This window comes from Danio rerio, chromosome 18, assembly GCF_052040795.2.
Source record: "Danio rerio strain M-AB ecotype USA chromosome 18, GRCz13ab, whole genome shotgun sequence".
Classification (NCBI taxonomy): Eukaryota; Metazoa; Chordata; class Actinopteri; order Cypriniformes; family Danionidae; genus Danio; species Danio rerio.
This window is the reverse complement of record NC_141038.1, coordinates 23,841,654-23,863,119: the sequence shown is the minus strand read 5'-3', so window position 1 is coordinate 23,863,119 and position 21,466 is coordinate 23,841,654. Positions and strand designations below refer to the sequence as shown.

Here is a 21,466-nt window from a genome sequence, read left to right as displayed (position 1 = left end):
GAAGCAAATACACACAGAAGCACACATACCAATCTCTACAACTAAGCGAGTCAAAGACAGGCTCTTCTTTCTCGCAATGTTATACGAGAGCTTTCGACTGTAGGTGGACACTGTGGTCTATTTATGGACATGATCTTATTTTGCAGTAATAACCATATCATTTGAAAGAGCCTGCTGTGAATATGACTATGGCATGGGTGTAATGGAATAATGGGTAGTGTATGTGTGTAGTCAAGTGATTCGTATTATTACAAATAATGTACTCACACACTCCTCCTCTTGAATTAGTTGTACGAGTCGGTGCAACACATCTGTTAGAGCCCTGAAAATAAGAATACTTCATTTGAAAGAAGGCTTTTGAATGATTCATCATGTAAATGAAATTACAAGGAGGAAAATGGACTGAGAAGGAGGGATTTTAAAGGAACACTGCACTTTTTTTTAATAGGCCCATTTTTTAACAACCCTACAGTTAACTTTTGCATCAAAGAGAGGCGCGGTCCTCCAACGTGGTCCCTGGCCCTTACTTATACCACTTTTATTGAGCTGAATTTCACCATTTTTAATTCATTCATTTGATTCAGGTCTGAGAGTAGCACTGTTAGCTTAGCATAAATTATTGAATCGGATTTTATAGAATCGGATTAGACCATTAGTATCTCAACAAATTTTAAAATCAAGAGTTCTGACAATTTTCCAGTGTAAAACTTAATATGAGCAATGATATTATGCACCACTATTACCTACTTACCTATCTGGGGACTATTTTAAGGTGCTCTGTAATCTCATTGCGCCAGCTGCAGCCATGGGTATGCAGCAAAGTCTCTTGATTATTACGCTGGAATGAGAGTATAGTTCCTAGACGTATCAGCCTAGATAATAGCAACTTTTTTTTGGAAAATCTTAGTACATGATGTAACTACAGAAGAGTTAAGCTTTACATATAGGTCTATATCAAGGCTGCGCAAACTTGGTCTTGGAGGGCCAGTGTCCTGCAGATTTTAACTACAACTTGCCTTAACACACCTGCCAGGACATTTCTAGCAAGCGTAAGAGCTTAATTAGCCAGCCCAGGTGTTTCTGATTGGGGTTGGAACTAAACTACACAGGACACCTGCACTCCAGGGACGAGCTTGGGAACCGCTGGTCTGTAGGTTAACACATAGGTTAGTGGCCTAATCCAATTCAATAACTTATGCTAAGCTAAGCTAAAAGTGCTCCTGTCAGACCTGGAGATCAGCTTAATGGGTTAAAAAATGGTAAAACTCAACTCCAGGGGACTAAGTCGATCCCTGAAAAAGATGATTTACTAAATTATTTTAAGTTAAGTGGTTGTAAACTATTTATTTGGGTTTAATTTAAACAAACAAATTGATTAAATTCAACCCATGTAAATTTTGTGCAACAATTTTGCAGACATCATTTTTTTCAGTGTATTTTCAAAAAAGGTGGAATGTTCCTTTAAAGAAAATGCTTAATTTTCATGTCACTAAAATGGCTAAAGTACACAAAAAATGCTTCAAATATGATTCCTTGGATTTACTGCATTTGGTTGTAAACTATTTATTTAGGCTGAATTTAATTAAACAAATTAAGTGGAACATTGCTCAATGTAATTTGTTTGTTTAAATTCAACACATAAATTATTTGCAACAATTTTGCAGACATCATTTTTTTTCAGTGTGTAGTGGGCATGGCACTTACCTAGATTTCATGGCAAAGTTTCGTCCAATTGAAAGGTGTTTAATAGAGTGACTGCGGCCAATGGAAAGAATTAAAGTAACCATATTGCTCTCAAAACCTGAAAAAAAAAAGAAAACAAATTATAAACTGTGATTTGATAACTTCATTTCATTGTAAACGATACTAGTCGTTTAACCCTGTCCAGGCCTCGACCATACTTAGCTGCCAAAAGCAACACATTTACTCCTAATATGCAGCATAACCATGGTATTTTAAACATATTAATTTGTCTTTCTTTACTTTTTGAGGATATGAGTGCCATGTCCTCTATTTGCTTGGACATTTGTTTAGCTTAGTTTTACCTTTTCTCAACATTTTTATTAGTTATTGTTGTTTAGCTACCTGATTGTTTCCAGGTATTTTTGTCTGATTGTTTATGTATATAAATCATGGTGCTTCTTACTTTGTCCTGTGTTTGGTTTTGGCTTCCTTGTTCCTTTTGTGCTCATCTGTACTTTTGCTATGTTTAATAAAATAAAAATATACTGCATATGGATTCTCATGTATGAGTTCAGCTCATTTGCTACATTTACATACAATCAAATAATCAGATAATAATTGGACTGATGCCTCAAGCAAACAGAAAAGAAGGGCTGGTTATACCATGGGTGTCCAAAGTTGGTCCTGGAGGGCTGGTGTCCTGCTGATCTTTGCTCCAACTTGCTTCAACATACCTGCCTGGAAGTTTCTAGTATACCTAGTGAGCGTTTGATTAGCATGTTTATGTGTGTTTCAGAGTTGGAGCTAAACTCTCCAGGACATCGGCCCTCCAGCACTGAGTGTGGATACCCCCGGGATACAGGGTTCTCACTCCTAGCCAAATATTAAAATCCCTGGCTTTCTCTAACTAAAAAGCAGAATTTCAAAGAAATATACAAAAGTCGCAGATATTCCCTGACTTTCAATATCTAAAACAGACCTTATAAAATTCCATTATATTCCAAAACTTCCATGCCCCCTGGGAACCTTGTTGTTAGTATGCACAGATTAAATCCAATATTTGTGCTTTCATCATACCAACTTTCTAAGTCTAATTTCATTCAGCTACACCAGCATCCATTATTTTCTTACAAAAAAGGAACAGAAAAGGCGTTTGTTAATCTACTGGAGTCATATGTATTACTTTTATACTTGATGAATGTGCTTTTTGGAGCTTCAAAAATGTGGCCACAATTCACTGATGGTAAATTTAGCTGCAATTGTGTTTATCTGAAAGAAGAAAGACATTAAGGTGGCTTGAGGGTGAGTACGTCATAGGATAATTTTCTGTTTTGGGTGAACTTTTTCTTTAAGCTTTTGTGATATTACTAAACTACATAATATCTTATCAAAAACGAAAACCTGGTGTATATTTCTTTATTTCATAACCTAAAATGTAGGGTCACTCTAACAGAGTTCTTTACTAAGTGAATCCTTTTATATACCAAAGTAAGACCAAAGTGACAAAGTAAGCTTGCAAACTGGTAAAACAACAGCAATATATATCACACACCTCAAACGCATTTGATTGGCTAAAGAAAGGCCCTAGCTTATCTTACTGTTTACTGAGATTTAAATGATTTATGATTTTTATGAAGAGTCATTCCAGTGATATCTTGTAGAAATCATATCATTGTATGCATACAATTCCATCCAAAAATCCAAAACCCACTAACTGCTCCTGGCTATGTGCCAGATGCTTTTAGGAATGTTGTATTATTGCAGTCATGTACAGTATGTTTTCACCATTTATAATTCAGTCATCTCACTCATTAATTTCACACTGTCATTGGCCTCACTCTCTCATGTTTGTATATGTGTTCAGACAGGTGTGATTGCCCTAAAGCACGCAGTGTGGTTCCAGTGGATCATGTGCAATTCAGACTGACGTGTTGAGCATTTTCTCCTTGTGTAGCCAACACAACAATGAATATGTTTGCTCCGTCTCCTCCTGGGTTATAAAAATAGCATAGCCTGAATGCATCTTCTCCCAGGGTTCTTCATTTTCATGAGCTTATAACTTGAAGGACCACTAGTTGCATCAATTTGTTTTTTATTACAGTCTAAGGAATATTCAGGGTTAAAGATAATCTCAATCATTAACATGTGGCATGTAACTTGTCAATTACCATACAATTGTATTTAATCAGTTTTGTTAAAAAATAATAAAAATACTTGGAGGGTGACACAGTGATTCAGTGACTCAGTGGTAAGAAGGTTATTGGTTCAAGCCCAAAGTGGGCCAGTTGATATTTCTGTGTGGAGTTTGCATGTTCTTCCTGTGTTTGTGTGCGTTTTCCTCCAGGTGCTCTGGTTTCTCCCACAGTCCAAAGACATATTTGGCTATAGGTGAATTTAATAAACTAAATTGGTTGTAGTATGTGTGTAAATGTGAGAGTGTATGGGTGTTTCCCAGTACTGGGTTGTGGCTGGAATAGCATTTGCTGAGTTAAACATATGCAGTTGGTGGTACATTCCGCTGTGGTGACCCCTAATAAATCAGGGACGAAGCAGAAGGAAAATAAAAGAATGAATGTAAAATATTTGGAATATAGAAAGTCTATAGGTTAAAAATCCATAGCATAAATGTGTAGTAGTACTTTTCGTAACCTATTAAATTATTATTTGAACTGTTAAAAATGCTACAAGAAATCAGTATATAGTTTATTTAGACTTAATCTACTGTTAGCAAGAGTGCATTTAGGACGAATGACATTTCACTGTAGGTGGGTCTACTGAGTCTGAGCATCACTAATATAGAAACTGAATGACTGATTGTCTGACTAATTTAGGATAAAACAAATTTTAAGCTCTTATTTTTCACTTTATTTCATCGTGCTTGCTTACTTAGGACAACTGGGATAAAAAGGGAATGACAGTGGGTCCATTAAATTCAGTAAATAAATAAATTAACTTTTTAAAATTATTATTATTACAATCTATTAATTACAATACTTTTGTGAAATATATGATCACTAAACATATGATTAAACAAGATTAAAAAATGGTCCAAATTAGGCTTAAAGAAATAATATAATTTAGTTATATAAATGTGTAATTCAATAAATAATAAATAATTAATAAACAGAAATATAATGAGTAGGAAATCTAACAATGTGATTTATATTTTCTAAACAATTGTTTACAATGCTTACTTTTCACAGAATCAATTGGGACTTCATACAAATAAAAAAAAATCAACAAACAAATAAATAAACAAATACATGAATAAATAATAAAAAGTAAACAATTAAAAATAGAATAATGAATGAATAAATATGTAAATAAATATATGATAAATAAATAATAAATACATAAATAATACAAATAAATAAATACATAAAAATTAAATGAATAAATAAATAAATAAAAATAATGAATGAATGAATGAATAAATAAATAAACAAACAATTTTCCCAAACATTGATTCATTCATTAATTTTCCTTTATCAGGGGTTGCCACAGCGGAATGAACTGCCAACAATTCTGGCATGTTCTACGCAGCGGATGCCATTCATTCCCCCAGGACTGTGGGGGAAACCGGAGCACCCTGAAGAAACCCTCACGAACATTGGGAGAACATGCAAACACCACACTGAAATAACAACTGAAACATCAACTGGTCCAGCCAAGACTCGAACCAGCGACCTTCTTGCTGTGAGGCGACAGCGCTAACCACTGTAGTTCACCCACTTTTCTTATTTTTTCTTGAACATTTTTGAGAGGCACACACACTCACACACACACACACAGCAGGTCAGATAAATGTACATGCTCCTTCTCTCATGTGTAAGTCAGCTCTGATTTATAACCTGATGTGAGCAGAGACCCTGTGAGAGACCCCTTTAGTGCTGTTGTGAACGAGACAGACAGTGAGAGTGACATCATAAATCTGACAGACATGAAGAGGGCTGTTAATAAAGCGCTGTGAAAGAGTGCATAAAATAAGAGACTGTACCGTTGTCAGACAGGTCCAGACTGCTGATGGCCTTGGCCTCGAAGATGTGCTCCTGAATCACCTGAGCTCCAGCCGACCTCAGCTGGACCACAAAATCACACAAGTTAATAAATGATTTATACTGTATTTTGATAGGTGTGCGTGTGTGTGTGTGTGTGTGTGTGTGTGTGTGTGTGTGTGTGTGTGTGTGTGTGTGTGTGTGTGTGTGTGTGTGTGTGTGTGTGTGTGTGTGTGTGTGTGTGTGTGTGTGTGTGCGCGTGTATCTGCACCTCACAGCTGCTGATATCAAGTTCCAGCTCAGATAGATGAGTGTTAGTGGCCAAGCCCTGTAGTAACAGCCTGCAAAATACATTAATAGTTATTAATAATGATAAAGGAAATGTACTAGAATTTGAAGGCTTGAGTAAAAAAAACAACAACAATACAACACATTTAACAATTAATCAGAATAACAAGTATTAATTTTAGTAAAATAAAATCAGTATTCAAATATTCAAAAAGGAAAGAAAAATACAAAAAATCTAACTAAATATAAAGACAGTTTAATTTAATTTTTAACTCTTCTGAAGTAAAATATTAATGTAAACATGTCTGACATACACTCACAGGCCACTTTATTAGGGACACCTGTCCAACTGCTCGTTAACGCAAACTTCTAATCAGCAACTCAATGAATTTAGGAATGTAGCATGGTCAAGACGATCTGCTGCAGATCAACCGAGCATCAGAATGAGAAAAAAAGGTAATTTAAGTGACGTTTGGACATGGCATGGTTGTTGGTACCAGTTGGTCTGGTCTGAGTATTTCAGAGGCTGCTGATCTACTGGGATTTTCTTGCACAAACATCTCTAGGGTTTACAGAGAATGATCCAAAAAAAGAGCAAATATCCAGTGAGTGGCAGTTCTGCACGGTCAAACACCTTGTTGATGCCAGAGGTCAGAGGATAATCAGAGACCAAACCAGGTGCCACTCCTGTCAGCTATAACAACAGAAAACTGAGGCTAAAATTTGCACAGGCTCACCAAAATTGGTAAATAGGAAAAACATTGCCTGGTCTGATGATTCTCCATTTCTGCTTCTGGTAGGGTCAGAATTTGGCATCAACAACATGAAAGCACGGATCCATCCTGCCTTGTATCAATGGTTCAGTCTACTGGTGGTGGTGTAATGGTGTGGGGGATATTTTGTTGGTACACTTTGGGCCCATTAGTACCAACTGAGCATCATGTCAACATCACAGCCTACCTGAGTATTGTTGCTGACCATGTCCATCCCTTTAAGACCACAGTGTACCCATCTTCTGATGGCTACTTTCAGCAGGATAATATGCCATGCCCATGTCATAAAGCGCAAATTATGTCAGACTGGTTTCTTTAACATGACTAAGAGTGTTCACTGTACTCAAATGGCCTCCATAATCATCAGATATCAATCCAATAGAGCACCTTTGGGATGTGGTGGAATGGGAAATTTGCATCATGTTTATGCAGCTGACAAATCTGCAGCAGCTGCATGATGCTATCAAGTCAATATGGACCAAAAGTTTTGAGGAATATTTCCTTGTTGAATCTATGCCACTAAGGATTAGGCAGTTCTGAAAGCAAAAGGGGGTATAACCAAGTACAGTTAAGGTGTACCTAATAAAGTGGCCGGTGAGTGTTTATATAGAAATGTATGACATAATCAAACCTTTAAACAAAACCTTTGTTATTTTATGTTTTAAAAGAACAGCCCCAAATGATGACAACTTTATTTTAAATTTAGAAGAAATGTCCTCAATAGTTTACATTTACATTTATTCATTTGGGAGATGCTTTTATTCAAAGGGACTTACAATTGAGGTAAAAAAAAAAAACAGATCAAATCATCAGAGAGCAGCAGAATATAAACGCTATAACAAATATAGGTTATAAATAAGTAAGTTTAATTTTAACAAATAAAGCCAAAACTTAAATTTAAACATAAATCCATCAGAAACTGAAACGTTTCAAGTGGTCTCTTAATTTTTTCCATTACTTTATATATATTTATATAACATTTTATACATCATATATATTTTAAACATTAACATCTTTAAATATTAAAATAATATTCGAGCATAGGTCTCAAACTGGATTCCTGGAGGGCCGCAGCTCGGCACAGTTTTTCTCTAACCCTAATGAAATACGACTGATCCAACTAATCAAGGTGCTCACTATTGTCTATTAAGCAGATGTAAGTTGAAGCTAAACTTTGCTGAGCTGCGGCCCTCCTGGAATTGAGTTTGAGACCATTGTGTAAGAGGGAAATTAAAAATAATTTGCAATATTTCTATGTGCACAGTATTAATCAGGATAATGCAGATTTCAAGAGTTCACACTAGGCTGATGACTGATAATAAAGTGCTTTTGGCATGCTGTCCCGAGAAAGAGCCCTGAGCTCGGAAGATCCTCGAGCCTGGGGCTCCTTCCCGTTTCATCGGGAGAGAGGGGAGTCTGAGCTCAGGTAGGTCTCGAGAGCTCACCCGAATTAGTTTGTTTGGCCTATTTCTTGATTATTAGGGATTGCCATGGAGGAATGAATCGCCAACTAGCCCAGCATATGTTTATGCAGTGAATGCCCAGTACTAAAACACTCATATACTTTGCCAATTTGGTTTATTAAATTTACTTAAACTGCATGTCTTTGGACTGTGAGAGGAAACTGGAGCACCGGGAGGAAACCCACACAAGCATCCAAAGAACATGTAAACTCCACACAGAAACATCCACTGGGTCAGCCTCGAACCAGTGACCTTCTTGCTGTGAGGCAACAGTGCTAACCACTATGACGCAGTGCTACCCAGGATTAATCTAGGAAATAGGAAAGGGAGTAGGGGTGGATTTTCAAGATGAAGATGACTATAAGATAAGGAAATCTTTTCATTTATGTGCATTTGGATTAGTCTGATTGGTAAATCATACGATAGCTAATGCGAGGGCCATGGTCGATCGTAAGCATGTGATCCTCTCAAAACTAATTTATAAATAAACTTCACCTGGTGAGCCTAATAGACTTCTAAAAAACTTAAATGGCAGTGTACAAAATTAACAAACAGAAGCTAGAGTAAATGTACAATGTAAAAAATCTAATAAGGCATGCTAGTTATAAAAACGGCACAAGCCCCATACCTGAGAGCTTCTGGAGGTAGTTTAGTTCCAGAGAATCCCACGTACTTCAACACAGTGCTCTTGCTAAAGAAATCCCTCACACTGCGCGTGACCTCTCGTACTTTCCTAGCAGAGCCAAACAGATCAGTGTAAACATGCTGTCTGTGCAGAGAAGCTGATAACTCATAATGTCACTTTTGATGGCTCACCTAAGAGAGAACGGGTTCCTGGAGAGATTGAGGTAGTTCAGAGTAGTGCAGCAGCCCAAAGAAAGAGACACAAACAGCTAATAAGAAACCAAAAGAAAAGAAAAGGTCAGCGATATAGTCCCTTTTAAACAAATAACTGTGTCTCATTCCAAGTCTCATGGGAAAATACTGGATGGATATTTTATGCAGTATAAAAGCATTTTAAAGTAAGGTAGGTACGTAGATAAATAAATAATTTTAACCCATTTAGTTTTTTGCTGTTGATTCTAAGACATGAGTGGGTTTATCTCTCCCAGAAGTATATAACACTGAGGGCTTTATTTTACAGATCTAAGCACATGGTCTAAAGGAGGGCTTTTTCAAACTGTGGGGGCCGCAAGACATTGAGGCATGTACTCGAGTAAATTATGGTGATGATTTTTTTGCATTCACTAGAGGGAATAATATGATTACGTTAGCTCCACAGCTAACTATCAGGCACCTGTAGACTTAATGTGTTCCAGGAAAATATATACAAATAAAATAGAGCGGGTGCTTTTAAAAACTAATGATGGTGAATGAAAGAAAGTCCAACCGGTGAGCCGTCTGACAAAAAAGTGCCCTTCTGAAATCAGCAGGATACCCACTTACTTTGAAGACTACTGGCTAGGTTTACATGGACAACAGAAATAGTTATTTGCTTTAATCTGATTTAGACAATAATATAATTACATGAAGTGCTTTTTGAATGCTGTGTCACCAGACTATTCACGTTTCCTGCAGAGTCTCATCTTGGTTGAGTGTATCATTTTCAATTCCCTGACTTTAACTGCAGTTTAACTTTCACTCATGAACATTTCATTCATGGCCCTGTGACAAACTGGGGTATTAGATGCAAATTATTGATACCGCATGTCGAATGGAAAGAAAAAAATTTCTGCATTTCGCAATGTGTGTGTGTGTGTTTGTTTGTTTGTTTTTGCGGTCCTTTACTGACAGCCGCGTGTGTGGATCTTGTCACAAAATGCAGCGAAAAGTCTTACATGGCAGTAATAGTTTGATTGCGGTGGTTACTTTAATAATGTCACTAATGTGTGCATACTCCACATGTCTTAATTCCATTTCTGTTCAGTTCAATTATGACTTTAGTTGGATTAAGGTAATCAAAAATCACTGTTTACATTGTAGACTCTAATCAAAGTATTGTCTTAATCATATTAAAATTGTATCAAAGTATTGCTGCCTATGTAAACATACTCAATGTTCGACTCAACCACACCGTCAGGGCTCTGCAAACTTGGCTTTGCAAAGCAGCATTTTCTGTTTGTACATACATTAAAAGCAAGTATGTTATGGCTCATGCTTATTAGCAGTGGAAGATGATTTACGGTTAGTCATGTCAGGAATCTGACCACAGTCATGTTGTCCTCACAAAAAGGCTCAGCCATCACACTGAATCAGGTAAGCTATATATTTATGTTTCAATGTAATTAATGCTATGCACTTTAAACACAGCAAGTAATATGTGAATGATGTTTTCGCATGCAATATAATTTTGGCAAATGAAATTTGAAAACCCCTGGTCTAAAGTGTATGGCATAGGTGTGCTTAGGTCTAAATCCATTTATGCTATTTTAAAGATGGGAAAAATATGCCAGGCACATGATCTAAAACGTTTTTAGGTGTTGTTTTTTTTTTTTTTTTTGGTGTAACATGCATTAAAAAACAATCTGAGTCTCATCTCCCATTTCCTTTAAGAGGAATAGCATTCACTATTCACATGGTGGACTTCAGTAGAAAAACCAAACACTTCAGTATCAAGAAAACGGATCTGCTCGTGGGCAAAAGTAAAGCGAAACCAGCCATCGGAAAGAGCAGGATTCCACCAAAGCCCCCTGAAGGGAAAATATTTTTTTAATTTATGTAAACTTTTACATTTTTACATATTAATTTAAAGATGTTTATGTGTCCCAGTGTGCAATAAGCAATGTGTACATGCATTGTGAAACCCACCAACAAGCACCTATAACTAAAGCAATCTTCAAAAAAAAAAAGAAAAAACTACGCCATTGACTTTAGACCAGCATTTAGTTGGTCAGTGGTCTATTTAACACACCTTCTTTTCAGACCATGGGCAAACAAATGTGCACAAATACATTTATAAGCTGAAACTAACCAAAAACACTTGGGTCGCACTTGACACCATATTATAGCCGGTATATGATAGAGCGCTGAGAGCAGCCTGTTCAAATCCATCAAATACTTTTTCAGCTTGAACAATAGCTAGAGTTCAGGATGTAGTTACAGTAACAGGCTGAGGCAGAGGGTGTTTAGTGTAAAAATAATAGAAACTTCAGATTCACTTACAAGAATAGAAGCCAAAATTCAATGCCTTGTCAAAATTATGAAGAGACAATGGGGTAAAACTTTGACACATGTTGTTGGTACTTTTACAAGATGGAGGAATTTGAAGCAAGATATGGTATTGGATCTCACTTCTCTTCTCAACAGGTAAACAGAAACTGAAAGTTTGTTACAAAATCCAAAAATACTGCAATGATAACAATAATGCGAAGAAAGGGTGCAGGCATTTCAATAGTTATTAGAAAATTTGCTTTATTTTTGCTTTATTCTGTGAGGTGAAACATTTAACTATCAAATTCGCATTACACTAAACAATAAGTTAAACAAGATGCTAAATGTAATCAGTGGTGGATAGAGTACTGAAAAATCATACTCAAGTAAAAATACCATTAGTAGCTCAAAAATGTAGAGCAAAAAGAGTAACTGTTGTAATTATTACTCCAAGTATGAGTAAACATAGCCCTTTCAAGAGTAGTAAGTAGTGAGTTTTATCCTGTAAAAAGCTGATGTGTTTACGTGTAATTTGTGGATGTGTGTTACATTCCCCTGCAGAACGTACTTTGGGGTTATGTGTGAGGGCGTTTCTGTTTGTATGTGGGTGTGTCGTTTTACGTGTATCACAGGTGCGAATGGCATTGGAGGACCCACATTTCATAATGATGACATTGGGAGCTGATGCTGGGCTCGAGCCACCAATCCCTGGTCGGCGTATCGTTTAAAAGCAGGCAGATGTGGTATTGTTTGGTTTGTGATTAATTCTCTTGTCTAAAATCTATTGAGATTGCAATGTGTTTGTTTGTAAACTCGTCTAGCAATTCCTTTGAGAGGGTGTCGAAGTGAGCAAGTCGGGTGATAAATATGTACAACACTCAGATTCATTTTTGTATTATTTCTTTAGGTTCAGGAGAGTGTGCTGTTTTATGTATGTTTTGTGTTTTAGTTAGAATAGTTTAGTTAAGACGTTTGATACTTTGAAGATGTTTCTTTTCATGCTTTTTTATACTTAGTTTAGGTTGTTTAATACAGTTAGTGTGTTTTGTTATATTTATTTCTTTGATTTAAACACGTGGGATATCCAGAGTCATGGTCATAAAGCAGGCAGATGGTCAAAAACAGGCAGCAGACAGGAATAAACAAACAAACAAGGCGAGGGTCAAAAACAAGGCAAACCAAGACAAAGGAAAACGTGTCGTAATGTTCACAAACAGTATAACAAGACTCAGCGGTGAGTGTGTGTGTGTGTGTGTGTGTGTGTGTGTGTGTGTATGTGTGTGTGTGTGTGTGTGTGTGTGTGTGTTTGAGAGGTGTATAAATGGTCTGTGTAATTAGTCCTGAACAACTTTAGCTTTGTCTGTTTGCAATCATGAGGGATCTAGGCTAGGTGTGTGAGTGAAGTGCATGACTGGAACTTGTAGTCCTTTAGCGATCTGCCAGGATTAGATCGCTAGTGATTGTGACAATGTGTTATGTGAAAACACCCTTAGTTTATAAATAACATCTGAAGGACGTAAAAATGTGTGTGTAAACGTAACATTCTGTAGTGCATTTAGTTATTGTTTAAAGCCATTTCGTCATCTTCTCATCAGTGACATGCAGTCTAAACAGTCTCTGGGTCAATGCGTGTAAAGATTTTGGACATCTTCTTGGGCACTTTTAATGCTTCCATACAGTTTGCTGCATTTATGAATTACCCATTTCTTGTGGTTGTTCATTATGATGAGATTTACTTTCAGTGTGTGATTTTATTGGACAGGAAATACAGGACTGATTTTTAAAATCCCCATAGACAGGAAAATAAAATAAAGTAGTGATTGCATGTTGAAAGAAAGTAGTGGAGTAAAAGTACCGATACAACACTAAAAATATAAAGTAAAAGTATACAGTTTTAAAACTACTTAATAAATTAAAATGTCTGAGAAAAACTACACAATTACAGTATTTAGATATTTTTACACCACTGAATATATTCCATGTGACTCACTGTGTCTAAAGGACAGTCTGTGCAGCTGAGGTCCAGGTGAGAAACTGAATTTGGAGCAGACAGGAACCTATAGAGGCTCTGAAAGAGACAACAGGCAACATGTGATTTCACTCATTTCTTAGAACAATAGTGCAATGTTGGCAATAAATCAAACCTATGGGACAGAAAGGCAGACGGATGCATTCAAGTGAAACCTCCTACAAAAGTAAGACATGGCTTGAGCAATCACAAAAGATTAATGTTCTGAAAAAGATCACTGATTCCATTCTGTTCTATTAAATAGCAGAATAAATGTCATCTGTAAAACATGGCACATTTAGACCAGTGCAACATGGCCAAAGTATGTTTGTAGATGGTTTCTTTTTCATTTTTGTCTTGCATGTACTGTAGTGGTCACAATTTACAACAATTTACAAGGTTTCATTTGTTAATGTTATATAATGTATTTACTAACATCCACCAATAATGTTATTATTACTCACATTTCAACATTGACTAATTATTATTAAAATCCGTTATTATTAGGTACACCTTACTAGTACCAGGTTGGACCCCATATTGCCTTCAGAGTTGTCTTAACGCTTCATGGCGTAGATTCAACAAGGTACTGGAAATATTCCTCTGAGATTTTGGTCCATATTTACATGATAGCATCATGCAGTTGCTGCAGATTTGTTGGCTGTACATTCATAATGCGAATCTCCGGTTTCAACACATCTCATAGGTTCTCTATTGGATTTAGATCTGGTGACTGTGGAGGTCATTTGAGTACAGTGAACTCAATGTCATGTTCAAGAAACCAGTCTGAGATGATTTACGCTTTATGACATGGCACGTTAACTTGCTGAAAGTAGCGATCAGAAGATGGGTACTGTGATCATAAAGGGATGGACATGGTCAGCAACAATACTCAATAGGCTGTGGCATTGACACAATGTTTAGTTGGTACTAATGGGCCCAAAGTGTGCCAACAAAATATCCCCCACACCCTTACACCCCCACCTCCAGCCTGAACCTTTGATGCAGGGCAGGATGGATTCATGCTTCATGTTGTTGTTGCTAAATTCTGACCCAACCATCCGAATGTCACAGCAGAAATCGAGACTCATCAGACCAGGCAAGGTTTTTCCAATCTACTATTGTGCAATTTTGGTGACCCTGTGCCAATTGTGGCCTCAGTTTCCTGTTCTTAGCTTACAGCAGTGGCACCTGGTGTGGTTCAGAAATGCACAACATTTGATTTTGGACCATTCTCTGTAAACCTTAGAGATGGTTGTGCATGAGAATCCCAGTAGATCAGCAGTTTCTGAAATACTCCAATCAGCCCGTCTGGCACCAACAACCATGCCAGTTCAAAGTCACTAAAATGCCCTCTCTTCCCCATTCTGATGCTCAGTTTGACCTGCAGCAGGTCATCTTGAACATGTCTACATGCATAAATACATTGAGTTGCTGTCATGTGATTGGGTGACTAGAAATTTGGTTTAACAAGCAGTTGGACAGGTATACCTAATAAAGTGGCTGGTGAGTAACAAATGAAACCTTATTGTAAAGTGTTAGCCATGTACATGTGATTTACTGTTAAATAATTGCTAAATAACTAGTGATAAGTAGTTAAATACTGTTGAATAGTTAAATAATAGAACAAACATAAATTATGAGAGGAGTTATAATGATAACAACAATAAAGATTTTGTTTCTCCATATGTATTTAAAAAAGTAATTATCTAAAGTGATCAAAAGGGAATTTTTTATTGCAGTTTTTCTAATATTATATATATATATATATATATATATATATATATATATATATATATATATATATATATATATATATATATATATATATATATATATATATATATATATATATAAAATATGAGCAGACTTGATGTTTTTCTGTAGGCGTATGTTTAACTCACAGTTCAATTTGCACAATTTGCAGGGTAATGGAAATGCAGCTAAACTCACCATGGCCTCTTCTGTGGCCAGACAGCCAGTGTTTCCACTCAAGTCTAGATGGGTCAGGGTGCTGCAGAGAAATGTGCTTTGATGAAGAACTTGAACCAGACAACCTAGACCTAATGTAACAAAAAAGAGAGAAAAAAAGACCCTGATTTAGCAAGGTATAAAGTCATGGTAACCTAACACAATTTTGTTATCAGAAATTGAATTGTTACTTTTGCAGGCATAAAACAGCATCTTGACATTTATAAAATGACCTGAGAGATTAATTCTGCACCTTTAGAGGACATGGAGACCTTGGAGAGGTGCAGCTGAGTCAGGCAACAGGACAATTTGCCCAAACTCTGACTGAGAGCAATCACACCTGAGCACAGAGAAATCATGAATCTAGCATATAATAGAGCAAAAAGAGAACAAATCTCAGAACTGATCCGCACCTTTATCCTCAATAGCATTGACAGACAAGTTGATGATATGAACAGCAGAGGCAGTACTCTCCCTTAGAGCAGTGGCCATCCTGATAGCAAAATCCCTGATTCATGGATTTGAAGAGAATTAAAAACTTATAAAAGACTTACAAATATTGGGTAAATGTGTTTAACTTCTTTTATGCAAACAAGTGTCTGGCTTAAAGGGATAGATCACACAAAAATGTAAAAGCATGTTATTAATGATGCATTCTAATATTGTTCCAAAACCCCAAGACCTTCATTCGTCTATCAAATCCAGATAAAAATAATTTAGATGAAATCCAAGAGCTCTCTCATCCTCCATAGACTGAATAGTCGAGACCATTGCTGTTTTTGGAGGATGAAAGAGCTCTCAGATTTAATCTAAAATATCTTAATTTATGAGTAATTATTGACAGAGCTTATTTCTTTTGGTGAACTCTTTAATGAAACTCACATTTTGAGTCCGCTGGCCTCCAGACTGACCTCTTCCAGAGCACTGGACCTGGCAATCATGTAGAGGACCTGCTCCTGCACATCTGGCGACTGAGAACAAACATACAGCACTTTTAAATGTTTTTAGGACATATTTTCCATTGTATTATTTCTAAATTACAATTTTTCTTGGACTCCATTTAAATTATATATATATATATATATATATATATATATATATATATATATATATATATATATATATATATATATATATATATATATATATATATATATATATATATATATAAATGTATATATATATATATATATATATATATATATATATATATATATATATATATATATATATATATATATATATATATATATATATATATATATATGTATATATGTATATATATATTCCATGAGTGAATTTCTCAATACCATCCATGTTTTCCATAATAGAGTCCTACAAACAGCAAATGTTGATCAACTTAATAAAATGATCATTTTGGAATGTGATAAATGTGTTGAGTTGGAATTAATCTGATTGATATGCAGCAACCAACATCTAAAAGAAGAGGTTTGTTCACTTATTTTAAGAAAGTGGCTTCAGCTCCACCCTTCAATCTTCTGTCTGTTTCTCTCTATCTAAATGAGTTTAGTCTATCATGCTGAGATCAAAGTCACCCTTGAGCATGTTTTGTCATGTTGCAGTCATGCCTCATGGTCAGAACAATAATTTATTATTTGGCAAGTGGCCTGTATCTGACCTTTCCACAGCCAGAAGCGAGTGAAGATAGAGAAGCTAACATGACTGGAGCATAAACAAAAACAGCACTTCTGGTCTAAGTGAATAGCTTTTTCATCAGTATTTATTATTATACATTTCTTTATAAATACCAGTTACAATTCAAAGTTTTGTTTTTCCCACATATTTATTGTATTTTTTTTTTTTACATTTTCTTTCCAGCTTTAATTTATCTGGATTTTGTTATTTTTTGAGCAATTATTATTATTAAATTGAGCAATTTAATAATAATAATAATAATAATAGAATTAATACTAATAATAATACTTAAAATAATATTAATAATAACAATAATAATATACATTTAATTAATAACACATTCAATAAGTTTATTTTTCTAGAATGGACATACATACCAGTTTGAAGTCCTTGCTGCATATTTTCGTGAACCACTGATTGAAGGACAAAGCACCCACCGCTAAAGCCAAGTCCCTGTTAAACATTTTAAATGATTTTTAGTAGCAGTAGTTGTAGTAGTAGTAGTAAACTTTAAGGGGCCGTTCACATATCGGGTCTAAAAGACTGGAGCGCACGATGTGCATCACTTTCTTCACCCTTTTCAACACGCTTTGTGCTCATGCTCCATGTCTTCCGTCATTGCCAGGAAGCCATTTTTTAAAAAGATGACAAACTGACCAACCACTGCCGCTCTAACACAGATTTTATGTATGGAAAATATAAATATTCAAGTAAACACAGACTCATTTTGAAAACGTAGCCCTATATACGTATCTGGGGATCACGATGTAGCTAGAAGTATGTGTGGCTGCATTTTGTCTTTAAAACGAATGCTATGGGGTGGTATGATGCCGTTTCTTCACCGCTTATCTCAGTGTGGACAGATATCCTGCTGTTACCAGTTTGTCCAGTTAGCTCACTGTGTACGGTGAAGGACTATTCTGGTGTAGAACGTTTACTAAACTAGTTTAAAAAATTAAAAACATTTAAATAAATGTAAACTTCACATTAAAGACTTCTGTGGAAAACTACATTTCCAATAGCAGACAAAAAAATGTAAGTTACACAGTAACTTAGTTATTGATGATAAAAATAATTTTAAAAACTTGTATTTCAGCAAGATTTCTGAAGTATCATGTGACTTAGATGTCGGAAATAATAATGCTGACAATTCAGCTTTGCCATAAAAATAATTATTGCATTTTAAAATATATTAATAATAGAAAACTACTAAATTTTGAGCTTTTCCACAGAATTTATTTTCATTTATTTTCTCCCCCTTACTTTTTTTTTTGTTAAATGACATTCCTAAAGGCTTTTTTGACTCTGAGCTCAAACCTCTGTTTACAGCTCTTACATTTCTGGCTAAGAAATGTATATTACTAAATTAGTCTACTTCTTAAATTCCAACTATTTCCATGTGGATTCCTCAGTTGTCATTCTTTCTTCCATTGAAAAAATTAACCATGACCTCAACCACAAACAGGACAAATTCTGGAGACTTTGGCAACCTCTCCAACCCTTTCTACATAAACTCTGAAATTTTTATTTAAAGAGATTTATGGCTTATTTTGTTTTGTTTTGATTATTATTATTTTATTTTTATTTTTTTAAACACATTTTAAAAAATTTATTTAATTTGCAGTGCTCGGGGATCGTTTGTTTGTTTGTTTGATTGTCTTTGTTAAATAATAATAATAAAAAAAAGCTATAACCTATACTATTATCTTTTTCAAATCAAAATGTTACTGATTTCAGAATTTTTTTAATCAAATAAATGCAGGCTTGCTGAGCAGACGAACAAGAAAATTGAACAACACCAAATCCTTAAATAGTAATCAAATATATAAGTGTCGTATTTACCTGCTGTCTAAATGACTGAAGTCTAAGAGGTTGAAAACCCGGCAGTTCTGAACATGGTAAATATTGTCAACATCCTAAAACAACAAATACATTCATTTTTAAAATCACCATTGCTAAATCTTAAAAAATACCAGAGGACTTAGTAGTGATTAAAACAGACCCACTGAATTTCCGCACAGCAAGGAAACTCATTATAATCACACAATGCTTCATAGGTGTCTGAAAATCCTCCTGTAAAGAATGAGACATAAATAATATCTATGGAACAGTTGTCAACAGCTGATCACAAAAAAAAAAACATGGTAAGAGATGGCATTATCATCTGACCACATGGTCCGACTGCGCCGTTCACATGTTCTTCAACTTTAGAGGTGAGATTACAGAGCCGCTCTTGAAGGTCAGGGGGAACTTTCTTCAGCAACTTCCTGAAAGAAAAATACGGAGAGAGGGGTAAAGATATTTATATAAAGATAACACCAGTGAAACCACATTAGTCAACGCAAACTCTTTTTTAGCTTGCCATTTAGTTTTACACACACACAGACAAAAAAATCAACCCGATGACCACGGGCGCACTTGATAACATTAGACGAGCTCTTCAAATGTCATGCTTGTTCCATTTGTGGGCAGATTAATCTGTTTATAATTTCCAGAAGATGATGAGTCACACTGTGGGAGACCTTGTGGTTTTTTATTACATGGGGAAAAAATGGGACAAATTTGCCCTTAAATCTGTTAAGGCCATTTACTTTTTATGAATGCAATGTTGTCTCAAATGTATCTTTTGTATTAGATAAAAATACTGATCCCTCTGTGAAAGTGATTAAAATGTAATTATCCTTTAAAGTTAACTGTTAACAATTAACATTAAACAAAATTAACAATTAACTGTTATATTTGCTTGTTTGTTTGTTTGTTTGTTTGTTTGTTTGTTTGTTTGTTTGTTTGTTTGTTTGTTTGTTTGTTTGTTTGTTTGTTTGTTTGTTTTTATTGGATCACTCATGTATCAGATTTGCTCAGTTACACTGATTTATCCAGTCCTGAAACAAGTTATTAAATCATTCTATTAAACTGATACACAGAATGTGCCCCAATATTATGCAATGCTTCAACAGTATATATGAATTTTAAGTGCAATTACATGAATATATAAATATATATTGCTCTCTTTCCATTTAATAACCAAGAAAACAGCAGTTATTTAATCATAGCAAAAAGAATACAAGCTCTGAAATGTACAGGCATTATGTCACCAGATTAGGTTATTAAAATTTTATTATAATATACACTCATTGGCCACTTTATTAGGTACACCTTACTAGTACCGGGTTGAACCCACTTTTGCCTTAATCCTTCGGGGCATAGATTCAACAAGGTACTGGAAATATTCCTCAGAGATTTTAATCCATATTGACATGATGACATCCATGATGCAACTCTCCCATTCTGCCACATCCCAAAGGTGCTCTATTGGATTGAGATCTGGTGACTGTGAAGGTCCTTTGAGTACATTGAACACATTTTCATGTTCGATAAAAAAGTCTGCGATGATTCGAGTTTTTATGACAAGGTGTGTTATCCTGCTGGAAGTAGCCATCAGAAGATGAGTACACTGTGGTCATAAAGGGATGGACATGGTCAGCAACAATACTCAGGTAGGCTGTGACACTGACATGATGCTCAGTTGGTACTAATAAGCCCAAAGTGTACCAACAAAATATCCCCCACAGCATTACACCACCACCAGTAGCCTGAACCATTGATACAAGGCAGGATGGATCCATGCTTTTATGTTGTTGATGGCAAATTCTGACCCAACCATCTGAATGTCACAGCAGAAATCGAGACTCATCAGACTTGAATTTTTCAATTTTCTTTTATTAAATTTTGGTGAAGCCTGTGTAAATTGTAGCCTCAGTTTCCTGTTTTTAGCTTACAGGAGTAGCACTGTGAGTGGCCTTCTGCTGCTGTAGCTCATCTGCCTCACAGTTAAAAGTGTTGTATGTTCAGAAATGCTCTTTTGCATACCTCAGTTGTAACGAGTGACTATTTCAGTTACTGTTATCTTTCAATCAGCTCAAAGCAGTCTGGCCATTTTCCTCTGACCTCTGGCATTAACAAAGCATTTGCGCCCACAGAACTGTGGCTTACTGGACATTGGCTCTTTTCAAACAACTATCTGTAAACCCTAGAGATACTCAGACCAGCCTGTCTGGCACCAACACCCGTGCTATGGTCAAAGTCACTTAAATAATCTTTCTTGCCCATTCTGATGCCCAGTTTGAACTGCAGCAGATCATCTTGACAATGTCTACATGCCTAAATGCATTGAGTTGCTGTCATGGGATTGGCTTATTGGAAATTTGCGTTAGCGAGCAGTTGGTCAGGTGTACCTGATAAAGTGGCCGGTAAATGTATATTTGATACTAAAGGCTTTATCAATCTGGCTATTTGAGAGTTAAAAGAATCCCCTTTATTTTTAGACACATGGCCAAAAATACATTCATGTGTCAATGAACATGAGATGAGAACTACATAAAGACTTTTAGGATGATAAAACTTAATTTTAAGCTGTTTACACATCTGCAATAAAAAGTGGTGTTTAAAAACATACAATTCATAAACAAACCATTAACT

General features: G+C 35.6%; 1 protein-coding gene across 12 annotated transcripts in view; it reads right to left on the bottom strand.

Annotated features, from left to right (window-relative positions):
• Positions 1-21,466, bottom strand: part of carmil2 (capping protein regulator and myosin 1 linker 2) — a 97,974-nt gene that overhangs the window by 58,291 nt on the left and 18,217 nt on the right. For all 12 annotated transcript variants that reach the window (XR_015514404.1, XR_015514405.1, XR_015514406.1 and 9 more), the window contains 15 exon segments: positions 19,157-19,254; positions 18,990-19,060; positions 18,830-18,903; positions 17,365-17,440; positions 16,214-16,302; positions 15,745-15,839; positions 15,585-15,671; positions 15,314-15,423; positions 13,343-13,420; positions 9,019-9,095; positions 8,831-8,935; positions 5,950-6,019; positions 5,681-5,762; positions 1,705-1,801; positions 268-322 (listed from right to left, as the gene is read on the bottom strand). Coding sequence is in view for 8 of the 12 variants with exons in the window: in XM_087292446.1 (XP_087148572.1) it covers positions 268-322; positions 1,705-1,801; positions 5,681-5,762; positions 5,950-6,019; positions 8,831-8,935; positions 9,019-9,095; positions 13,343-13,420; positions 15,314-15,423; positions 15,585-15,671; positions 15,745-15,839; positions 16,214-16,302; positions 17,365-17,440; positions 18,830-18,903; positions 18,990-19,060; positions 19,157-19,254 (1,264 nt within the window). In the remaining 4 variants the exon portion in view is untranslated.